This window comes from Scleropages formosus, chromosome 12 (genome assembly GCF_900964775.1).
Source record: "Scleropages formosus chromosome 12, fSclFor1.1, whole genome shotgun sequence".
Lineage (NCBI taxonomy): Eukaryota > Metazoa > Chordata > Actinopteri > Osteoglossiformes > Osteoglossidae > Scleropages > Scleropages formosus.
Genome location: NC_041817.1, coordinates 11,171,116 through 11,192,956, shown reverse-complemented (window position 1 = coordinate 11,192,956; position 21,841 = coordinate 11,171,116). Strand labels below are relative to the sequence as shown.

Genomic DNA, 21,841 nt, shown 5'->3' with positions numbered 1-21,841 from the left:
CTGGACAATGTTCTGCTGGGAAACCTTGGGTCCTGGCATTCATGTGGATGTTAATTTGATATGTACCACCTACCTAAAGATTTTTGCAGACCATGTACACCCCTTCTTGGCAACAGTATTCCCTGATGGCAGTGGCCCTGCCATACTGCAAAAATTGCTCAAGAATGGTTTGAGGAACATGACAAGAAGTTCAAAATGTTGACTTGGCCTCCAAATTCCCCAGATCTCAATTTGATCGAGCATCTGTGAGATGTGCCGGAGAAACAAGTCCGATCCATGGAGGCCCCACCTCACTACTTACAGTATTTAAAGGATCTACTGCTAAAGTGTTGGTGCCAGTTACCACAGGACACCTTCAGAGGTCTCCTGAAGTCTATGCCTCAAGGGGTCAGAGCTGTTTTGACTGCATGAGTGGAACCTACACAATATTAGGTGGTTTATCATGTTGCGGCTGATCGAATGAAGTCTGGCAGCCGGCGGACTGCTGCTGTACAGTGTGGGATCCAGAGCTGCAGGGAGCCCGGGGTGGTGGTCGGAGGGATGAACGGAGACTCGCCGCAAGGATGACTGCAGGGATGACCGAGTTCTAGTCGGGGGGATGAGTTCGGGGGCGGGCGCCGTTTCAGGACGGAGGAGGAGAGGCATTTTGCTACCCCACTCCGGTCTGCAGGAGGAGCTGTAGCAGCTCTCTCTCTCTCTGAGTCTCTCTCAGTCTCCCTCCCCGTCACACGGCGAGTCGGACCCGCAGCAGCTCCTCACTCGCTCAGGTAGGAGTGTTCGTCCCACCGCACCGGAGCCGGGAAACTTTGCGAGAGTAACTAAGTTTCGCGCGTACTCTCCGTGTGTGTGTGTGTGTGTGTGTGTGTGTGTGTGTGTGTGAAAGACAGAGAGAGACACGACGTGTCTGAAAACTTAAAGCGCGGCGCGAACAATTCGGAGTTCGAAGTACGTCGTGCGGCTCTGACGTGAAGCTCGGCACACAAAGTCTCACTGACTCACACACACCGACCGAGCGGGTCGCTGCTGACGTGTGTTTATGTCGTTGCGCTCAAGTTTGCGTGCGAGTGTGTGTGTGTGAGAACTGAGTCCGCGCAGAAAGCCGGGGAACTCTGCCTGTATTCATATTGCATTCGGAATAGTGTTTAAAATGTAAAAAAGTAAAAATGGCCACGTCAAGTCGTGTGTAACGAGATACTTTCGTTTCGTGCGGTGAAGATGAGGGCTTTGGGGGGCTGCAGGAGCTCTGTGTGTGTGTGTGTGTGTGTGTGTGTGTATATATCCCAGATCTCGGTCCCTACACCTTAGGGGATACACACAGGTTATGGTTCCCTTGGGCCTGTCTCATCATGCAGGACACACCACATGATCTGTGTGTGTTGTTGTTCCCCTCCCTCCTGCTACCTGTTAGTGAGCGTACGCCGGTAAAGCAAGGTACTGTAACTGCGCTCCCCTGCCTTCCTGACGAAAGCGTGGAGCGCACTGTGACGGCACAGCTTCGGAAGGGTGCGGAGAGAGGAGTTCTGCGGAGTTCGCCGATAGATGAGGAGCGCGGGACACCTCGGATGTCCAGGGTGAAGAGTGTCTCCGTTGGCGTAGCTGCACACGCTGGTCAGCGAACGCAAACCCGTCTCTCGCCCGTCTGCTTCTTTCTAGCAGGCATCCGATCTTCATCTTCTTCTAGCCGACCCTTTCCAGAGCGACTTGCGGCATCAGGTTTGCGTTCCGAGCTCCACGAAGTTACTCGCCCCTTTATACAGCAGGTCGGGGTGCGAGCCTTGATCGGAGGTACTACGGCAAGGCAGGAATTCGAACCCGCGTCCTCCCACGTCAAGGCAACGCTCTAACTGCTGCGCCCCCTGCTGCCTTGACGGTGGCTTGCGGTGGAGCTGTTGTGTTTTATTTCCGTAATCTTGGGAGGAATTTCGGTGAAATTTGTACGCTTGGAGATTACGGGCAGCAGTGCGTGTTGGAGGAGGGGCTCCTCAGTCCCACAACGGTTAACGCTCCACTCCGCAGCCCTTAATCATGACGCAACCCCAGTCCTCCGTGGCCCCCCGGCCCCTCTCCTCCGTCTTTATTGTGACCGTTTTTGTGCTCTTCACGGTTCATTTAGGAATCGCAGCCGGAGAACACCCGGCCCATTCACTCCCCCCCACCTCCGCGGCCGGACTCGCTTGCCAACCTCCTGCGTGCTCCTTTCACAGCTCAGCCATCAGCTTCCACTCCCTTTGCCGACCATCCTGTGCCGTTTCCGTCTCACACGACCACTTTGCTTATGTTTTTGGTTATGGATCCAGGTGGTGTCATCCTCTTCCTCCTCCTCTCTCCGGGATGCGGGTCGCCCCTCTCAAAGCTCACCCCTTGTGCCTTCCCGCCCCCCCAGCGCACCGTGTTGTTCCTGACATTGGGCTGTAGTCATAGTCAAGGGAGGCTAACTGACCATCAGTGTGTGTTGCAGCGTTTGGTCACCGAGCAGGATGCACCGCGGTACACTGTAAACTTGCAGTATCCCCTTCTCCTCCCCTCTTCACCCCCCAGAGCCCATCGCTCTGGGTTGGAGGTCCCAGTCGCCCGTCCCCCACCCCATCAGTAGACACCCCAGTAGACAGACAGGATGGGTCCCCACCGACGTGGTCACATGGGTGGCTTGGTGGTGGGAACGCAGGAGCTGATGCAAGCAGTGTGTACTGAGAGCTTCTTGTTACCTGTGTCCCAGGCGGGGGCCTTGGGGTGCGTCCGCTGCCCGGACGTCCACGTGCACGAGGACCAGGGAGGAAACAAAGTGCTCTTCTGCATACTGATCTGCACGCAGCTCGTGTTTCTCACTGTGCGTGTCTGTGTGTGTGTGTTTCCCTGCGTGCAGAGAGGACTTGTTTGTCGGCACAAGAGCTGTAAACCCTGAAGAAGAGACGAGGGAGGGACGTACCCATAAAGGAAATGCCGCTTGAAAAAAACCAGTCTGTAGTCGACATTCACGTTTTCCGATTGCTTTGGGCCGTCGCCAAGGTGACTGTTTAACCCCCGGGGGCTGTTTCTGTTATTTTCGACATGTGTGAACCTGCGCGGTCAGGGCAAACTGCTCCCAGGTCCCTTTTTACTGTGTGTCGTTTCCTGAAACCCAACTTTTGCTGTCACCTTTCAGATCTCGGTGCTTTCGCGCTACAAGAGGAGACCCCGCTGGCCCCGCGGGCCCTTCTCCCCGCCGTTCTTCCCGCTGTGTAAATTTGCACTTTGAACTGATCTCCGTGGAGTCGGTACCTGTGACCATGAGCAGTAAGAGCTGCTCGTCCACATGCGTGACCCTTTGATCGCAGAGAAGTGCAGCTGTCTGTAAACATTGGTTTCGTGCTCAGTAAACCTGTGCGACAATATGTTTGTTTAAAAAAAAAAAAAAAAAAAAAACTGCATACAGCTACTCATGGTGGTTTATACTGTGGTATGTGACAAATGGACTGTACTACAGAATCAGGTGTCTGCATCCAAATCTCTCCTGTTGCGGTAGTGCACTCTTTGTATTGTTTTCTGAGCTGTACGGCACTTTGGAGAAAAGCATCTGCTGGAGTCAATCATACGTGTTAAGGTGTAGAATCTGCCCTTTTTCACCAGTGTGTCAGCTTCCTCGCCTACAGTGGCATGTCTGTCATCAGCCCTCGCACCCTGAGCACTGCTGCCGCCGCCACTTTGTCTTGTAGAAGGCAGGGAGGAACGTCCTGCTTGATGGCTGGGAGACAGGTCTGTTTCCATTAGTTGTTAGTCAATAATGAAGGCAGTGTCTCTCTCGTTCTGAGTGATCTAGTGTACCCTCACCCCCACTGAGGGGCCTCGCACTCTTCCCTCCAGTGCCAGAGCCACACAATGGGGCCTGTTGGGCCCTTACAATGGTCAGTGTGCACGGCAGGGTGGGGGAGCCTCGCCACAGAAACAGGGAAACATCTTCTGCGGCCTTTTTCAATAAAAATATACGACTCAGCCCACGTAATGTTTGACTCGATTATAGCCCCGCGTCCTTCTTCACACAGGAGAGGCCCCCGTCAGAATGTGCATGAAGTTCTGCGGGGCCCGAGGTGAAGGGCCCATGGGTGCAGCACCCTAATGCTGCACAGGGACTTCTGTTCCACCTTAATCAGGTTACTGGCACTGTGAAAGGAGCCTCAGGGAGCTGCTCGGGGGATTTGGCGGGGGGGGGGGGGGGGGGTAATGGGAACAGGCTGCCGGGCTGCGGGTGCGGAGTGACTGAGGGAGGGGGTGACATCACCCTTTATTCTCTGTATTTATGGAGCTGGGGGAGGGAAGTGGGTGAGAGTTGAAGGGGGCGTATTTTGTGTGTGTGTGCACGCAGTCGGAGTGGGAGGGGCCTCCTCTAGCGCAGGGGATCGAGGACCAGTGGGGGCAGCAGCCGCTGGCAGGATGGCTCCGTTTTTCCGTCGGGGCTCATTCTCCTCCCTCGCGGATTCTGTGCGGTTCCACTGGGCCCTCATGGACACAAGGGGAACATGGAGCAGTGGGCAAGCGCCCCGTCCTCGGCTGCCCCTCCCCCTCACCCCATCTCGCCACCAGGCTGGGCCCGAATGGCATCGCTCGCCACCCCTTGTCCCTCCCTGTGAGCCTCTTGCTCTGGTTCTGCCACTGTCTCTCATTCCCTACTTCTGCTTCCATTGCCTTTCTCTCACCTACCCCCAACACACACACACACACACACAGAGTGTACAGAGCGTACAGAGTTACTGTTTTGTGACTGTCCCCGTGTGTCCGAGAGTAACCTTAACGCCTGTTCCTTCTCAGCCAGTTGGATTCATCCCTCCGCCTCCTGGTGCCCAGCCAGAGCCCGCATTCATTCACTCGCTCATTGACTTCATTCATTCATTCACAGGCTGCCCTTCTCATCTTTCTGTGTTTTAGAACTGAGAGATGCCCGGCTTGTCTGGACGGTTCTCTTTTCTCCCGCTTGTGGGAATTAGAGCCACGCAAGACCTCGGCTGACAGGTGTCCTACTTTTTACTTTTGTGTCTCACTTTACTGTAATCTAAAATGCCCCCCAGCGTTTGTAGGAATAAACATGCATAAATAAAGGCAAAGGGGTCCTGTATGAAATCTTTGCCACTGTCCCCACGGTTTCCTCCAGTGTCTGCTTGGCAAATGGCACCGTTCCCTTGGGGACCACTGCCCCATATTGATCACCATGGGCTGCGCTGTGAATGGGTCTGTGCTCTGTCACTGACCCTGGGGCAGCAGGTGGTGTAGTGGTTTGAGGGGATGCTTTTGGACTTTGAGTTTTCAGATTTGAATCCCACCTCTTGTCCTTCAGTAGGATTCTTACCTTGATTGCTCCAGTACAAATGACCCAGCTATATGGGGGGGGCATGGTGGCATAGCAGATTTGGCCAGTGCCCACTGTGTGGCGGGTCTGGGGTTCGAGTCCTGCTTGGGGTGCCTTGCTTGCAACAGGCTGGCATCCAGTCCTGGGTGTGTCCCCTCCCTCTCCAGATCTGTGCCCTGCGTTGCTGGGTTAGGCTCCGGCTCGCCGCGACCCTGCTTGGGACAAGCGATTGTGGACGTTTGTGTGTGTGTGTGTGTGAGTGAGTGAGTGAATGGGTAAATAATTGAGGGTAGTTTAACACTTTAAGTTGCTTTTGAGAAAAGCGTCAGCTGAATGAATAAATGTACATATAACAAACCTTGTGCTCCACTTGTCACTGGGTCTTCCTGCATGGTGGATTCCCGTCTCACCTGCTCACCTCTCCTTGTGTCTCCTTTGGGTGCCCAAAGAATGGCCCTGTGCTCAGGGTGTCTCTATGTTTCTGTCCCAGACATGCAGCTCCAGGAGTGGTTGCGCTCGCTGCGCCCCAGCGGAGGGCTGCGCTTGCTGGAAGCTGAGGAGCTGCGGAGCCTCCTCCCCGCGTTGCCCTCTCTCTCCTCCCTGTCCCTGTCATCCTCCTCACTGCTGGGCCTAGGGGCTTTGGCCTCCCTCACCGCTTACTGGCTGGTCACCCGTCCCCGGCCCATCCGGCCACCCTGCGACCTGCATGCCCAGTCCATACCTGTCCAGGTGAGCAGGGAACACTACACTAACTAGTCCAGTGGAGGATTTGCAGTTCAGACTCAGCCAGTGGAGGATTGCATAAAGCAGTGTGTGTGCAGTGTTTGGAGCATCACTGCACTTCACTCTGTGTGTGTTACAGGCATGGAGAGAAATCCGCATTTGCAAACAGCTCCTATAAGATGTGTGTTTGTTGCAGGGAGACCCCAGTTGCAGGCGCTCTGCTCTGCTTAATGATGAGACTCTGCTGGACTTCTACTATGAGGACACCAGGACCGCCTACGACATGTTCCAGAGAGGACTCCGAGTGGCGGGTGGGTGTGGCCAGTGTGGCTGGGGTAGTACAACTGGGTTCAGGTGTGTGTACGTGTGTCTGTGTACGTTTGTATCCAGGGCCATGGGCTCTGCAGTAGGCCTGGCTGGTGTATGGCGGTCAGCCCCCATGTGAGCTTTCCTACATATGCTTCATTCCCATGGTATCCCTACTGGCAGTAAGAGAGAGTGTTAAAGTGCTACTCCCCTCTGTCCTGATATCCTACAACAAAGTGTGGTCAAGGATGACTCTTGCTGTAGTGCACAGATGTTATAGCAGTTTCTGCAACATGTTGCCCTACTGGGTGGCACAGTGGTGCAGTGGCTAAAGCTGGTGCCTCACAGCTCCTAGGCTGTGCATTTGGACATGGGTTGAAATGAAGCTCAGTCTAGCTGGTGTTTGCATGTTCATTGTGGGGTAGTTCCACATGCATTCAAGTTTCCCCCTAATCCAAAGATGCCTTGCAGGTGGTTTGGTCACTCTGAACAGCCTGTGTGTGTGATGGACTATCTTGTCCATGGTGCACCCTGCCTCATACTCTATGCTGAATAGGCTCTGGATCACTGAAACCCTACTCTGGACAAGTGGCTTCTGATGGTGGATGGATGTGTGGGTGTTGTTCTGTGTCACGTACAGGGGGTGGACAAAATACATAATGAATATCAATTGATGGGACACCTTCAGTCCTGCTTGCAATGCTGCCATGCAAGCCCTGAACTGTGTGCAGTGGGATATTACAACATTCTTCAAGACGAAAAGCCTCCAGATCTGTGAGGGACGAAGGAGGGAGAAATATACTTTGCATTTTGCACTCCAGAACTTCCGAAAAAGGTTCAGTGACGCTTACATCTGGTGATTCGGGGTGGCTAGGGAAGGCATTTGACTTCATCCTGGTATTTGTGAAACTAGTCATTGGTTTTGCAGTCAGTGTGGGGGGCATTATCACAAGGATATGGGAACATCATGCATGAACAGTGCTTACACCACAGAGTGCACCTGGTGCTGTAAAATGGCCTCATATTGCTTGGCAATTATACTATATGACCATGCAAAGCAATAATGAAAAGAATGAGTGCCATGAGATGGCTTTCGAAACCATTACAGATCCCCCACCATGTTCAACAGTTGGCAACAGACATTGTAAGTTGAAGGCCTCCTTTGGCTTTCTCCAAACAGTTAGACCCTGTTCACCACCACAATAGATCTGAAATTAAACAATCAAGGTGTGCTTCAAGTGTAGACTTTCTGCTTTAATTTGAGGGTATTTACATCCAAACTGGGAGAATTATGTATGAATTGAAGCACTTGTTATATGTGCCCCCCCCCTTTTTTTTTTGAGACAAAAGTATATGGACAATTTGCTGCTCAGCTGTTTCATGGCCAGGTGTTATTCCTTCATTATTTCAAGTACGTGTAAGCAGATAAAAGGTCTCGAGTTGATTTAAAGTGTGGCATTTTCATTTGGAATCCGTTGCTGTTAACACTCAATATGAAGTCCAAAGAGCTATGGTTGCCAGTGAAGCAAGCCATGATTAGGCTGAAAAATCGAAACAAACCCAGTAGAGAGAGCAAAAACACCAGGTGTGGCTAAATCAACTATTTGTTAAATTGTTAAAAAGAAAGAACAGACTGGTGAGCGGAGGAACACCAAAAGGCCCAGGAGACCATGGATAACAGCTGTGGTGAATGACAAAAGAATTCTTTCTCTGGTGAAGGAAAAACCCCTTCGCAGCAGTCGGCCAGATCAAGAACACCCCCATGAGGCAGGCGTGTCTGTGTCAAAGTCAAAAATCAAGAGAAGACCTCAACAGAGTAAATACAGAGGGTTTACCACAAGATGTAAACCACTTGTAAGCCTCAAAAACAGGAAGAGCAGATTAGAGTTTGCCAAAAGACACCTACAAAAGCTTGTACAGTTCTGAAAAAACATCCTATGGAGAGATGAGACAAAGATCAATCTGTACCAGAATGATGGAAAGAGAAGACTATAGAGAAGGGAAGGAACTGCTCATGATCTGAAGCATACCCCCTCATCTGTGAAGCATGATGGAGGAGGTAGTATTATGGCGTGGGCACATATGGCTGCCAGTGGAACTGGTTCCCTGGTATTTATTTATGACATGACTGCTGACAAAATAAGCAGGATAAGTTCAGAAGTGTATACAGCTATATTATCTGTTCAGATTCAGCCAAATGCTTCAAAACTCATTAGCGGAGCTTTTACAGTGCAGATGGACAATGTTCCGAAGCACGGTGCGAAAGCAACCCAAGACTTTAATGCAAAGAAGCAGAATGTTCTGCAGTGGCCAAGTCAATGACTTGACCTGAATCCAGTTTAATATGCATTTCACTAGCTGAAGGCCAATCATCCCAAGAACAAGCAGCAGCTGAAGACTGTTGGAGTGAAGGCCTGGCAGAGTATCACCAGGGAAGAAACCCAGCGTCTGGTGATGGCTCTGGAATCCAGACTTCGGGCAGTTATTGACTGTAAAGGATTAGCAACCAAGTATTTATAACAATATAATTTGATTGTTACTTTGTCCAATAACTTTCAAGCCCCTAAAATTGGGGGGGCTCCATCTATCCATCCATCCATTTTCTTGCCTACTTGTCCTTCTAGGGTCGCGGTGGCAACAGGGAGAGCAGAGAGCCCCAGCCGCCCCTGTCCCCCGCAACTTCCTCCAGCTCAGGGGAATCCCTAGCCATTCCCAGGCCAACTGGGAGATATAATCCCTCCAGTGGGTCCTGGGCCAACCTCGGGGCCTCGTCCCAGTTGGCCGTGCCTGGTATACCTCCAAAGGGAGGTGCCCGGGGGCATCCTTATCAGATGCCCGAACCACCTCAGCTGGCTCCTCTCAATGTGGAGGAGTAGTGGCTCTACTCCGAGTTCCTCCTGGATGTCCAAACTCCTCACCCTGTCATGGAGAGTGAGCCCCAACACCTTGTGGAGAAAACTCATTTCAGCCGCTTGTATCTGCAGTCTTATTTTTTTTGGTCATTACCCAGAGTTCATGACCATAGGTGAGGATAGGAACGTAAATAGAGAGCTTTGCCTTATGGCTCAGCTCCCCCTTCACCAATACAGTCCGGTACAGCGACCGCATTACTGCTGCCGAGGCTCCCAGTTTGCGGCCGATCTCACACTCCCTTCTCCCCTCACTCATGAACCAAGACCCCAAGATACTTAAACTCCTCCACCTGGGGCAAATTTTCTCCCTTTACCTGAAGGGGGCATGCCATCCTTTTCCGTGAGAGAACCATGGACTCAGACTTAGAGGTGGTAATCCTCATACCAACCGCTTCACGCTCGGTTGCAAACCATTCCAGTGCGTGTTGGAGGCAACCATGTGATGGTGCCAAAAGGACATCATCATCCGCAAAAAGCAGAGACATCACCTTCCGACTCTCACATAGAATGCCCTCCTGACCTCTACTGCACCTTGATATCCTGTCCATGAAAACCACAAACAGGAGTGGGGACAAGGCACAACCTTGGCGGATTCCAGCACCCACATTGAACAAGCTTGATTCAATGCCGAGGTTGCGGACACAGCGCTCGCTCCGTGTGTACAGAGACCGAATGGCCTGTAGTAGTGGCCCCAGCACCCCATAGTCCCGAAGCACCTCCAACAGAATTTCTCAGGGAAGAGTTGTAGGCCGTCTCCAAGTCCACAAAACGCAGGTAGACTGGATTAGCGAACTCCCATGCCCCCTTAATTATCTGTGAGAAGGTAAAAAGCTGGTCCGCTGTTCCATGCCCAGGAAGGAATCCGCATTGTTCCGCTTCAGTGCAAGGTTCAACTATCGGCCAGAGCCTCCTTTTCAGCATCCTGGTATAGACTTTCCCAGGGAGGCTGAGAAGTGTGATATCCCGATAGTTAGCACACACCCCTTTTTTAAAGATAGAGACCACCACCCCAGTTTGCAAATCCAAAGGCATTGTCCCCAAGGTCCATGCAACATTGCAGAGGTGTAGGGCTGTCATGGCTGACACAACATCCAGGGCCTTAAGCAGTTCTGAGCAAATCTCATCCACCCCTAGTGCTTTGCCACTGTGGAGCTTTCCAGCTACCTCAGTGATTTCCACCAGGGAAATGAACTCTGATACCGTGGAAGCCTCTGGCCCTGACTCCTGTGAGGCAGGCATATCTCTCGGGTTTAGGAGTTCCTCAAAGTGCTCCTTCCACCTCCTGTCAATGTCCTAATCTGAGATCAGAGTTTCTTCACTTTTGCTGAGCTCAGCTTGAGTGAAGATCCTCCAACCCCTCCTGAGCTGTCAGATGATTCTCCAGAACCTCTTTGAGGCCAACCAATTTTCCATGGCCTCTCCAAACTCCTCCCATGCTCTGGATTTTGCTTCTGCAGCTGCTGCCACCCTTTTTTCCTGCAGGTACCTATCTGCTGAGTCTGGAGTCCCCAGAGCTAATCAGGCCCTAAAGTCCTCCTTCTTCAGCTTGACGGCTTCCCTCACCACCAGTGTCCACCAGTGGGTTCTCGGGTTGCTGCCATGACTGGCATCAACAAGCTTTTGGCCACAGCTGTGCCTGGCTGCTTCCACAATGGAGGTTTTGACCAGGGTCCATTCAGACTCCATGTCCCCCACCTCCTCCAGGAGGTGGGAGAAGCTCTCCCGGAGGTGTAAGTCAAAATTATTCTGGACAAGGTCCTCCGACAGTCATTCCCAGCACACCCTCACTATACGCTTGGGTCTACCAAGTCTGTCCATCAGATTTCCCCGCTATCTGATCCAACTCACCACCAGATGATGATCAATTGACAGCTCAGCACCTCTCTTCACTCGAGTGTCCAGAACATGTGGCCTCAAGTCAGATGAAATGACTACAAAGTCTGTCACTGACCTTTGGCCCAAGGAGCTCTGAGCCCAAGTACACTTATGAGCATCCTTATGTTCGAACATGGTGTTTGTTATGAACAAACCATGACTAGCACAGAAGTCCAATAACATTTCACCATTCGGGTTTAGATCGGGCAAACCGTTCTTCCGAATCACCCCCCTCCAGATTTTCCAGTCATTGCCAAAGCGAGCATTGAAGTCTTCCAGCAGGACTATGGAGTCTGTAGATGGGACCCTGTCCAGAACCCCACCCACCCTTTCCAATAAGGTTGAATACTCTGAACTGCTGCTTGGTGCATAAGCACACACAACAGTCAGTTTTCCTCTCTACGACCTTAAGTCACATTGAGGCGACCCTCTCGTCCACCGGGATGAACTCCAACTGTATGGCAGCCAGCCGGGGGCTTGTGAGTATCCCCACACCCGCCCGGCGCCTCTCGCCCTGTGCAACTCCTGAGTAGGAGAGAGACCACCCTGTATCGAGGAGTTTGGTTCCAGAGCCAACACTGTGAATAGAGATGAGCCCAACTATATCTAGTTGGTATTTCTCAACCTCCCGCACCAGTTCCGGCTCCCCCCAGTGAGGTTATATTCCCCATGCCAAGAGCCAGTTTCTGCCATGAGGGGAAGCGACACCATGCGCCACCCTGTCCCCTTATGCTGCCTGAGAAGCATCACACCCGATATACTTATGGATCTAACAATAAACTTGCCTGAATGCAGGAATTACAATGAAAGGTGGCTCATGAGACCATATTCTTTTTCCATTGGCTGGGGTCCAGGTTTTGTTTTTCCCTTATAGTAAGCTGTGTCTTTGTGCGCTGGCTTTGTATCCAAGAGGTGTCCGAAAAGCAGTTCTGCCATAAATTCCAGCTTTTTGAAGGTTACAGCATATAGTTTCTGGTGAGACAAATTGTTCTTTTGGTGCTGATTCAGTTCAATGGTCATTTTTGAGGCTGTAATTTTGGGGCATTTAGCAACCATCCTGCAAAGTGTCCATCTAGCCCTATCAGTGAACTTTGACTTGCAGCCGCTGTTCCTCTTTATTGACACTGTTTGTCCATGTTTGGCATATGCTCTCATTATTCTTGAGACCATTCCCCTTGACACATTAAGTAAGTTTGCAGTGTTTGTGACTGATGCACCTGCAATTGAGGCATTGGCTATTTGGCCTCTGTAGAACTCTAATCCAGAAAACTCACATATCAACATGGTAATTGTCAGACACCTCTTCTATATCTGACACGTACTGCTAGTTGTCAATCAACCAAATAAGACTCACCTTTGCCGCTGAATTTGTAATTGCGATTTATTGACTTCAATTTTAAACTAGTTTTCCATGTGGTGTTTCTCAGATTTTTGTCCACCCCTGTGCCTGTGTGAATTGTTCAGCTGTGTTGCTGCACTGCTGTGTGACACCACACCAGATTGCTGGGTCCTCAGTGAAACGCCACTGATGTGACCTAGAAAACTGTGTTGCCAAGATAATCCCCACCGTAGTGCCTTGTCTTGAGCTCAGCTCTTGTTTTGGGCAGGCACTGGGCCCTGCCTGGGATACAGGAGAGCGGGGGAGCCGTACCAGTGGATCTCCTACACTGAGGTGAGCCAGGATCAGGGCCACCCCAAACATCCATAATCACTGGTCGGTATTTAGCGGATTTTACACAGTGTCTTGCATCACTTACAATTCCAGCTATGCGCAGCTTAATCAAGGCTGTTGAGTGCGCTAACACACTTTCGGAATAGTATCCCATTACTGCCAGGCAACGCTGACACTCCCATCCTCCATTGTCTTCTTCTTTCTCAGGTGTCTGAGCAAGCGCAGGTTCTTGGCTCTGGCTTGTTGGCCAAAGGGTGTGAGCCCAGCCCCCACCAGTTCATTGGGATCTACGCCCAGAACAGACCCGAGGTACGGCACCGCTCACCGTGCCGCACGCAGCCACCTGCCTGCTCTCTTAGCTACGGGCATCACCAGGCAGCTAGAAGACTGTTCCTCAGACAGTTTTAGGCCACATAGGCGGAGCGGTGACATAACAGATGTTTTTGAAATGTAGATTGAATTTTGTGCGTGTGTGCGTTCCTTTGTCTCCCCCTGCTGGCTCCAGTGGGTCATTGCGGAACTGGCGTGCTACACCTTCTCAATGGCCGTTGTGCCACTCTATGACACACTGGGCCTCGAAGCCATGGTGCACATCCTCAACCTGGGTGAGGAAGAGAAAACGCCGCTTGCCTTCACGCTGTCGTTAGGTCACGATGGGCTCTATGTAGCGATGGACCATCACAAGACGCTTCCCTTTCTTTGGTGTCTGTATCATAAGAATGTTCTTGCTCACCCATCCCAGCTGAGATCTCGCTGGTAATCTGTGACCGGGAGGAGAAGGCGCAATCGCTGCTAGACAACAAGGAGAAAGGTGTGACCCCCAAGCTTTCCTGCTTGGTGCTCTTTAATCCTTTCAGCGTGCTCCTTGCGGAAAGGGGGAAGAAGTGCAGCGTAGAGATATTGCAGCTGGCCGAGATCATGGTGAGAAGGATGAGAGGAGGAACGAACTGCTGGTTCTCCCATTGTTATTTACCAGTGTGGTGTACGCTTCAGAGCACTGTGTGCTTTAATAGCATTAGTAGTGTGTCTAAAAGTAGCATGTGGTTTTTTGCACTCAAAGCCTGGTAGTAAGTTATGTTGCATTTATGTGAGAGTGTGTTTTTCTGTGTTTGCGTGTGTATTGCAGGATCTCGGACGGCAGAATCTCAGAAACCCTGTGGTGAGTGTCCTGTGTCTCGTGCTCCCTCTTCCTTTCACCCCGATCCTTGCCTGTGAACACTATTGGACGTACTCGCCTTCCGGGAGCCCATCCCTGAGTATGTGTCTGTCTCTTACAGCCACCCAGACCTGAAGACCTGGCAGTTGTCTGCTTTACCAGCGGTACCACAGGTACACACACTTACCCAGTATTTTCTCGGGAAACACACTCCATACGTGAAACAAACGTGTGCGAAAGACAATCCGGCGAAGGCCTGAGGTTGACGCCACCCCCTGGGTACTGCTCTCCCAAAGCCTCCTTTTCTCACATTGTCCGCCAGGAAAGCCCAAGGGAGCCATGATCACCCATGGCAACATTGCGTCCAACACCTCATCTGTCATCAAGATCCTGGAGGTCAGTCCACCTCGTCTCTGAGGATTGATCCTTAATCGCTTGTCGCTCACGCGCGTCTCTACCCTCCTCCTCCTCTCTGTGGTGTCTGTATCAGCGCTGATGCTCAGGTCCGGGCAGCACATCAGGGGATCCTTTTCATTTGTGCCTTCAGCTCATTTTGTAATTTCTTTGAGTCCCTGTGTAAAATCACTCTATGGAACTTTGTGATGACCTGTACAAACGTAAGCTCTGACTGGCAGTATTTCTTTATGCTTACATGGTATTGTTAAAGCCTGTGTTTCGCTGCCACTTGTCTCCTCACAGGTAAAGAACGGTAAAATCGGGGCCTTTCTTTCTGTTTCCTCAGGGGTCCTTTGTGATTCGGCAAGAAGATGTTTCCATCTCCTACCTGCCCCTCGCCCACATGTTCGAACGCATGATCCAGGTATCTCCACCCCCCTTCTCCATCGGGGGTGCTGTGTATTGTCCAGCAAGTTGTGGTTCTGCTATGCTTCTCGTCCTCCAGGTCTCCATGTTCTGCCACGGCGCCAGGGTGGGCTTCTACCAGGGGGACATCTCGCTGCTCATGGACGACATCAAGACGCTGAGGCCCACTTTCTTCCCGGTGGTCCCACGGCTTCTCAACCGCATCTATGACAAGGTGGGGCTGTAATGGTGGTCCTGGGGTGTGGGGCACAGCAAAACTGGACTCTTCAGTTCCATTCAGCTGAAGAAAACTTGCTGAAATGGATCGTGCAGTGACAAACATGCTTTTTGTGGGTGTAGATCATGGGCTCGGTGACGTCCCCCCTTCGGCGGGCGGTGCTTCATTACGCCGTGCGGAGAAAGCAGGCAGAGCTCAGCAGCGGGGTGGTCCGCAACAACAGCCTGTGGGACCGACTGCTCTTTAACAAGATTCAGGTGGGACTCTTGAGCTGCAGTATGGATATTTGGGCTTCACGCCGGGGAGAAGCATGTTGACAGCACACAGCCCTGGGGAGAGGAGCAAGTACACAGTCACTGTTGCTCTGTGTGTGTGTTTGTTTGCACAGGCCAGTCTTGGGGGAAACCTGAGGTTCATCCTCACCGCCTCGGCGCCCATCTCCCCCACCGTGCTCTCCTTCCTGAGGGCCACGCTCGGCTGCCTGGTGAGAGAGACTCCGGCTACTGGCCGTATCCATTCGTCAGTAACGACACGCAGGGGAATATTCTTCACATCTAGTGTTGGGGACAGCTGGTAGTGTAGTGGATAGAGCTGCTGCCTTTGGAGCCGAAGGTCACGGGTTCGATCCCCACCTCCAACTGTAGTATCCTTGAACAAGGAAGGTACTTACCCTAAAAAAAAAAATTTGCGCCAGTAAAATTACCCAGCTGTATAAATTGTAAATATCTTAACATTTAAGTCACTTTGGAGAAAAGCATCAGCTAAATGAATAAATGTAGTGTCCCACTCTAGTATTTTTATAATGCCTGTTTTTTTTGTGTTGAGTCACTTTTAACGTTTAATGTCAGGACAGAGCAGGGTTGCAGTTTAACACTCCCTTATACAGACCAGGGGGATACCATGGGAATGAGCATAACGTTTTAACTTAATCATTGTGGAGTGGATGGATTTTAAGAAATTTAAAGTTGAGTTTGACGGATTTTTTGCTTTTCTTCAGCTGCAGCTGTTTTGATATTTTCTGATAATCAGGTCAGTTTGCATGTCCTAGAGATGGCAAATGAAAGTTTGTTTTTGGCTTTTGCATTTCAACATTTATTTTAATGAGAGGCTGGATCTTGCTTGTGTCTGAACATGTTTTTGTCATTCATTTGTGGGATTATGTTGTTTCTGAGTATGGAAGTACATCTCATTGTGATACGTAAGAAGTGTTGGCTTTTTGGTGGCCTGTTCTGTTCGGTATGTATGTTTGTGTTTTAGGGGAGTAATCGTTTGGGGAAAGTCATGCAGTGTGCTCTCTGCTCTGTCCCAGATATTTGAGGGCTACGGACAGACTGAGTGCACGGCTGGCTGCACGTTCTCTATGCCGGGAGACTGGACGGCAGGTGAGGGAGGCACTCCAGACAGTTCCCCGTTCTGCATTGAGATCAATGGTTCTCACCAGAGACACACTCTGGATCTAACGCGCTACAGTGTACTGCACTATGGTGGTTCTTGTCCACGCTGGTTACAAACCAGTGGACCACATAGGGAGCAGCCTGCAATACCGTCCAAGCTGCCTGCCCTCCTGGTTTGGACAACCTGATGTTTTTCCTGAAAGAGGATTACTGCTCAAAGCTCGTTCGTACCCTGTCTCCTAGTAGTCACGTAGATGAATGAGTGAATTCATGGTGGAAGGGGGGTACTGTTTATGCCTGGTGTTCCTATCTCTCTCTGACTGTGACCCTCTGTTTGCCCAGGTCATGTCGGTGCTCCCCTCCCCTGTGCTGTGGTGAAGCTCGCAGACATCCCCGACATGAACTACTATGCTAAGAACGGCCAAGGAGAGGTAGGGGCACAGGGAGTGTAAAGACCAGTCTTTAACTGCTTGTCTAATGTAGGGTCCTTTTGGTCTGGAGCCTGTCCCACAAATAAAAGGTCTGAGGCAAGGTCCACACTGGAAACGACGCTTTGTAGAGTTCCAGGTTCCTTGTATCATTAACGTAATTAATATAAGTAAATTTGAAAAATTGTGTGTCTTCATCATTCCGTTTTCTAAATTGCACTGTGAAGGTAGAAACAACAGGTGTGGGACACCTGTTCTCCAATTCCATGCACTAGTAATTGGAACAGGCCTGCAGTTAGTGTATTGACGTTTTTATTTTCAGTCATTATAAATTAGTCTTACTATGTGATGTAGCTCGAAGTTAAAAACATATGTTATAGCTTCATCCAAGATTTCTACACAACCTTACTGAAAGCTTATCAAGGGACACCAGCTTTACTAAGCTTTTATTGATAGTAAAGAAGTCAATAAAAGCATGAGAAGATGATAAACACTGGACTTGCTCAGGTGATGTCCTTGTGGAAATGGTGCAGCATTATTTTTACTAAGTTTGAATCAAAAAAAGTGACATGGGTCCAGAGGTTGAACCCTGTCTGGGGCAGTTTTTATTAATTATTGATTTGTTTGGTTTTTCACAGAACCTAACCTGTTAAAAGGGGGATAGACATATGTATCATTCAGGTTTTACTGATTCTGATGTGACGAAAAGCTACTTTTGTGTTACAAACGGTCCAGAGCCGATGAGCTGTAAGGCACCCGTGCCTCACCTCCTTTCCCTCTCTTTCTCGATCTTACACCCACGGGAAGATCTGCATCAGCGGTCACAGCGTCTTTCGGGGTTACCTCCGGGACGAGGCGCGCACAGCGGAGGCACTGGACAGCGAAGGCTGGCTGCACACTGGGGATGTGGGCCAATGGCTGCCGGTGAGTTGCCTCTGTCTCTGAAACGCCTCTCACCCATTACATCCAGCAAGCCTTCGACCCGTCTGTTGAATGACAACCTAAAACAGGCTGAAGGTTTCCTGTGGATTATTCCAGCTGACTCTCAGTCCTTGTCTACCTCCCCCTCTGTCTCTTCCTGTTCCTGTGTGATCACCACTCAGAACGGAACGCTGCGAATCATCGACAGGAAGAAGCACATCTTCAAACTGTCACAAGGGGAGTACATCGCCCCGGAGAAGATTGAGAACGTGTACATGCGGAGCGTGCCAGTGCTGCAGGTCTTTGTGCACGGAGACAGCCTGCAGGTACACTGAGCTGTGCTCGCACCCACGCCCTGCGACTGCCGACCAGCAGTTCATATGTAATAGCGAATTCTCACATGCGCTGCCACTTAGCAGCAAGACACAGAGACATTAACACATGAATTAAGTACCCTGAGCACATTTATTCACACTAATGCATATTTATCCATCTCATAATTGAATAACTTAGCATAACATTTCCAAACGGCCCTGTGAACACCCAGTACCTCATTCCCTGTGTCTTTCTTTGGCTAGTCTTATCTGATTGGCATAGTTGTCCCTGATCCAGAGGTGTTTGCAGAGTGGGCCAGAGAGAGGGGCATTGTGGGATCTTATGAGGAACTGTGCCAGAATCCGGTGAGTGACCAAAAAAAAAACCTTTGCTTGAACATACAGGATAAACTAACTAGTGTGAGTCTAATTTTTTTGGATAAAAGATGCACAAGTAGACAGGAATCACCAACTGCGAACAACAAATGGTATAATTGTAAACATACTCTGGTGAAGGAACAAGTGCAAACACTAGACCCTGATTACTTGCAGTATGTGCCCATGTTATATTCCTCGAGTTTTTTCCCACCCCATTGTGTTTGCTGTGGACATGTGGAAACTGTGTGTGTGATCAACGTGGCAAGTGCAAGATACCAAGAACAGCACCTATGTCACACTGTCACTCCCTTTAGGACTGAACCCTGGGCCACAAGTGTCCATGTTTCTCAGCCCATCTGCAGCTCCCCATTTTATTAGTGTAAGGGTGTTGAAAGTGTATGCAAAGCAGCTATTCAACCTAAGCCTGAGCCCAGAAAGCATTCCAGTTTCCAAGAGGTTGGCTTCATGAAGAGCCACGGAAGGCTGGTCCACCACGATCATATGGGAATGTACCTGTTAAACAGAGCTTTAGACAAGATGGGAAGTACAGTAAGGATTACTTTAAAAAAAAGTACTGTTCTAGTACAGTCAACACCACAAACTGCACTGCAGCTACTTACAGGTGCATGTAGGACTTTGTCCCTAGAGAGGCTGCTGGACATGGGCATGTCTAACAGTGTTGGCTCTGTCCTGTACATTTCAGACTTCAGCTAAAACACAGTCAGGTCATCTCTAGAGCTTGTCAGAAACATGCAAGTGGAGTACATCAGCTTGGTGAATTATACTTTTATGCTAACCATCTTGACCCCATTGTAGAGCTATATGACCTGTAACACACAACTTCTCACATCTGTTATCAGGTACCCCTATGACAGTATATAGGCCTCCTCTATGAAACATTTACTTCCTCCATTAGGAACAGTTGATCTTTTCCTAAAGGTTCAGGAGTTAAGAGAGAATGCGTTTACCTTCTGTCAATCGGTCTTCCCGCTCCAGGATGTGAAGAAGGCAGTGTTAGAAGACATGACTGCAGTGGGAAAGGAAGCAGGGCTCAAGTCTTTCGAACAGGTGCACAACAGTCTTTTTGCTGGATTATTTTCTATCAACTTTGTTTATATTTTACTTTTTTGTAAACCCCAATTTGTTAATCAGAGCATGGAAGGATTCGGACAGGAATTTCCTTTTTCATGAAGCGTACTACTGCTGTGTAATGTATTCCCTTGGAATAGTAGGAAATGGTTCAAGTTACTGGGGCAAAAACAGACATCCATCCTCATTCACAAGATCACTTTTTGCCTGCTTCACTGACTAAATGAGAGCGCACTATCTAAATGTGACATCTCTGCTGTCCCCCAAGGTGAAAGATCTGCACCTCCACCCAGAGATGTTCAGCGTGAGCAACGGGCTACTCACCCCCACCTTGAAGAGCCGCCGTGCTGACATCCGCCGCTTCTTCCACCAACAAATCTCCCACATGTACAGCAAGACGCCCATTTAGATACACACATACACAGGCACAGAGGAACCTATTTAGAACCCACAGCCACGTGTACACAGGAAACTCCTCGATCATTACTGCAGTGGATAGTAGTAAGTATAACCACAGGGTTTCAAACTCAGGTCAGTGGAGGTGTAAGTGTATGATGGTTTTCATTTGAAACTCTGCTCCTAATTATTTTCTTAATGACTATGTTTCACATATTTAACATTTTAGCAAAAGAATGTCACAGATTATCATCTAAAGGGGGACTATATTTTGGAATGTAGTAAACTGCCACCATATGGTACCAATACTGAATCAAAAGCAGGCATTGCCAGTAATATGCTTTTGTATATTTCTGACTTCATTTCACATAGCAAAGACAGACTTAGTCTGTAGGTGACATAGCTAGACACTGAACACTTACCAGTGAACATTACCACACATAAAACCATATGCTGGAATGCTGGGGCCGTTGCACATGTTCAGATCCCTGGACACACTAACAGCTCCGGTCTGAGCCCTGCTGCACAGCTGGGTCCTGGTGGTCCAGAACCTATTACAGAGGTACAGGGTGTGAGGCCAGGTCCACGCTGAACAGGACACCAGTCCGGCACAGGCCACTGCGCACTCCTTTAGTCACACATACGACTACTAATGACAGTTTAGTCAGCGATACACCTGAAAGGTGTCTTTGGATTGTGGGTGGCACAGTGGACAGTGCTGCTGCCTCACAAGTTCAGCTCAGTTCTGCTCTTCACTAAACAGCCACAGTGAGCAGGGTTCATCAGGCAGAGGACAGAAAAGTGCAGGAAGAAACACTCACTGCTGGGAGCTGAGCATGTCTGTGGTTCCGTAGCGCTTCCAAATTTGATGCATTTGTGTGGTTTTTGTCTTGGTGACAGGATGTTGTTGTCAAAGCCTCCTGGTGAAAAACATTCTGGGGACACATGGGGCTGAGGGACTCACATTCCAGGACATTCTAACTTATCCCTGCTGTGGTCCCCTTTAAACAAGGAAATGACAGGTTACATAAACTGCTGAATTTATATATGTAATTTGTAAATGATGGGTGCATTTTAAACTGTAAATATTCAGAATGACAAATTGTAAACTAATTCCCATGGTTGTAGGAACTGCTGGTCTGTACTTTAAAAGGAGAAATAAAAATACTGTTATTTGGATTTAAAACAGTGGAAATGTGCAATTTCTTTTTACTGCAGACTAATGAGGACAAAAATTAAATGAAATTGGAAACACCATCTAGTAAGGAACTAGACTTACAACATGCCTGTTGGTAATACGTTAATTTTTTTTAAAACAAAATACCAAAAGCCAAACTGTCTCTCAACAGCTACTGTTAAGCTAGAGCTTCAGACAATAGATATACTTACCAAACAGAGAGTATTACTTAAGCAGAGTTACGATAAATGACAGTAAATGTTTCCACCACATTCTTAACTATACTGCGTTAAGGCAATTTACACTCTGCTGTACCAGGAAACTGACATTTTCATACTTGTGTCTTGCAGTTTCCACAAACGAGGGCTGAAGGGTTGGTTTCTGTTTTGTATTTTGGCATGCTTGATCTGCCACTGCCAACAATTCACTGAAATCATTTTAAGGTAATTACCACCAAATGACAGACAGGGGTGTTATTTTCAGAAAGCTGCTTGGTGCCACTTCGCCAGCAGAGGGCGCCACAGTCAAGAGCTGCAGGAGACCTGTGGTTTATGGACTGGCTGGCATTCTCTTGAAAAGCACAAAAGGTGCTGGAGAGGCTGTGATGATCTGGGGCAGCAGCAGCAACTCAGAGTAAAAAAAACTGTTGGGGTAAAATACCAGACCAACATATTAAGCAGTGTATCCAAAGTCTTACATTTTAAAAAGGGAAATTAGAAACCAAAGCACCGCTCTCTGCCATCC

At 49.5% G+C, this 21,841-nt stretch overlaps 1 protein-coding gene across 2 annotated transcripts; it reads left to right on the top strand.

Annotated features, from left to right (window-relative positions):
• The first annotated feature begins 675 nt into the window (after positions 1-675).
• On the top strand, positions 676-21,071 carry acsl2 (acyl-CoA synthetase long chain family member 2). 2 transcript variants are annotated; one of them, XM_018744128.2, is made up of 22 exons: positions 676-767; positions 4,900-4,983; positions 5,808-6,046; positions 6,237-6,351; positions 12,741-12,805; positions 13,013-13,114; positions 13,311-13,410; positions 13,548-13,726; positions 13,932-13,964; positions 14,083-14,134; positions 14,284-14,357; positions 14,704-14,781; positions 14,863-14,997; positions 15,123-15,257; positions 15,389-15,484; positions 16,310-16,382; positions 16,737-16,825; positions 17,630-17,746; positions 17,926-18,069; positions 18,322-18,423; positions 19,432-19,503; positions 19,793-21,071. In XM_018744128.2, exons 3-22 carry the CDS (start codon positions 5,810-5,812, stop codon positions 19,931-19,933), a joined length of 2,139 nt encoding a protein of 712 aa, XP_018599644.1. In that variant the 5' UTR covers positions 676-767; positions 4,900-4,983; positions 5,808-5,809; the 3' UTR covers positions 19,934-21,071. The 2 variants fall into 2 exon arrangements, with proteins under 2 accessions (XP_018599644.1, XP_018599643.1); XM_018744127.2 differs by lacking the exon at positions 4,900-4,983.
• The last annotated feature ends 770 nt before the right edge of the window (positions 21,072-21,841 follow it).

Coding starts and splice junctions, on each gene's coding strand:
- acsl2 (XM_018744127.2), top strand. CDS start 5,810: ATGCAGCTCCAGGAGTGGTTGCGCTCGCTGCGCCCCAGCGGAGGGCTG. Junction 12,806..13,012: donor AGTGGATCTCCTACACTGAG/GTGAGCCAGGAT, acceptor CTTCTTTCTCAG/GTGTCTGAGCAAGCGCAGGT. Junction 16,826..17,629: donor CTAAGAACGGCCAAGGAGAG/GTAGGGGCACAG, acceptor ACCCACGGGAAG/ATCTGCATCAGCGGTCACAG.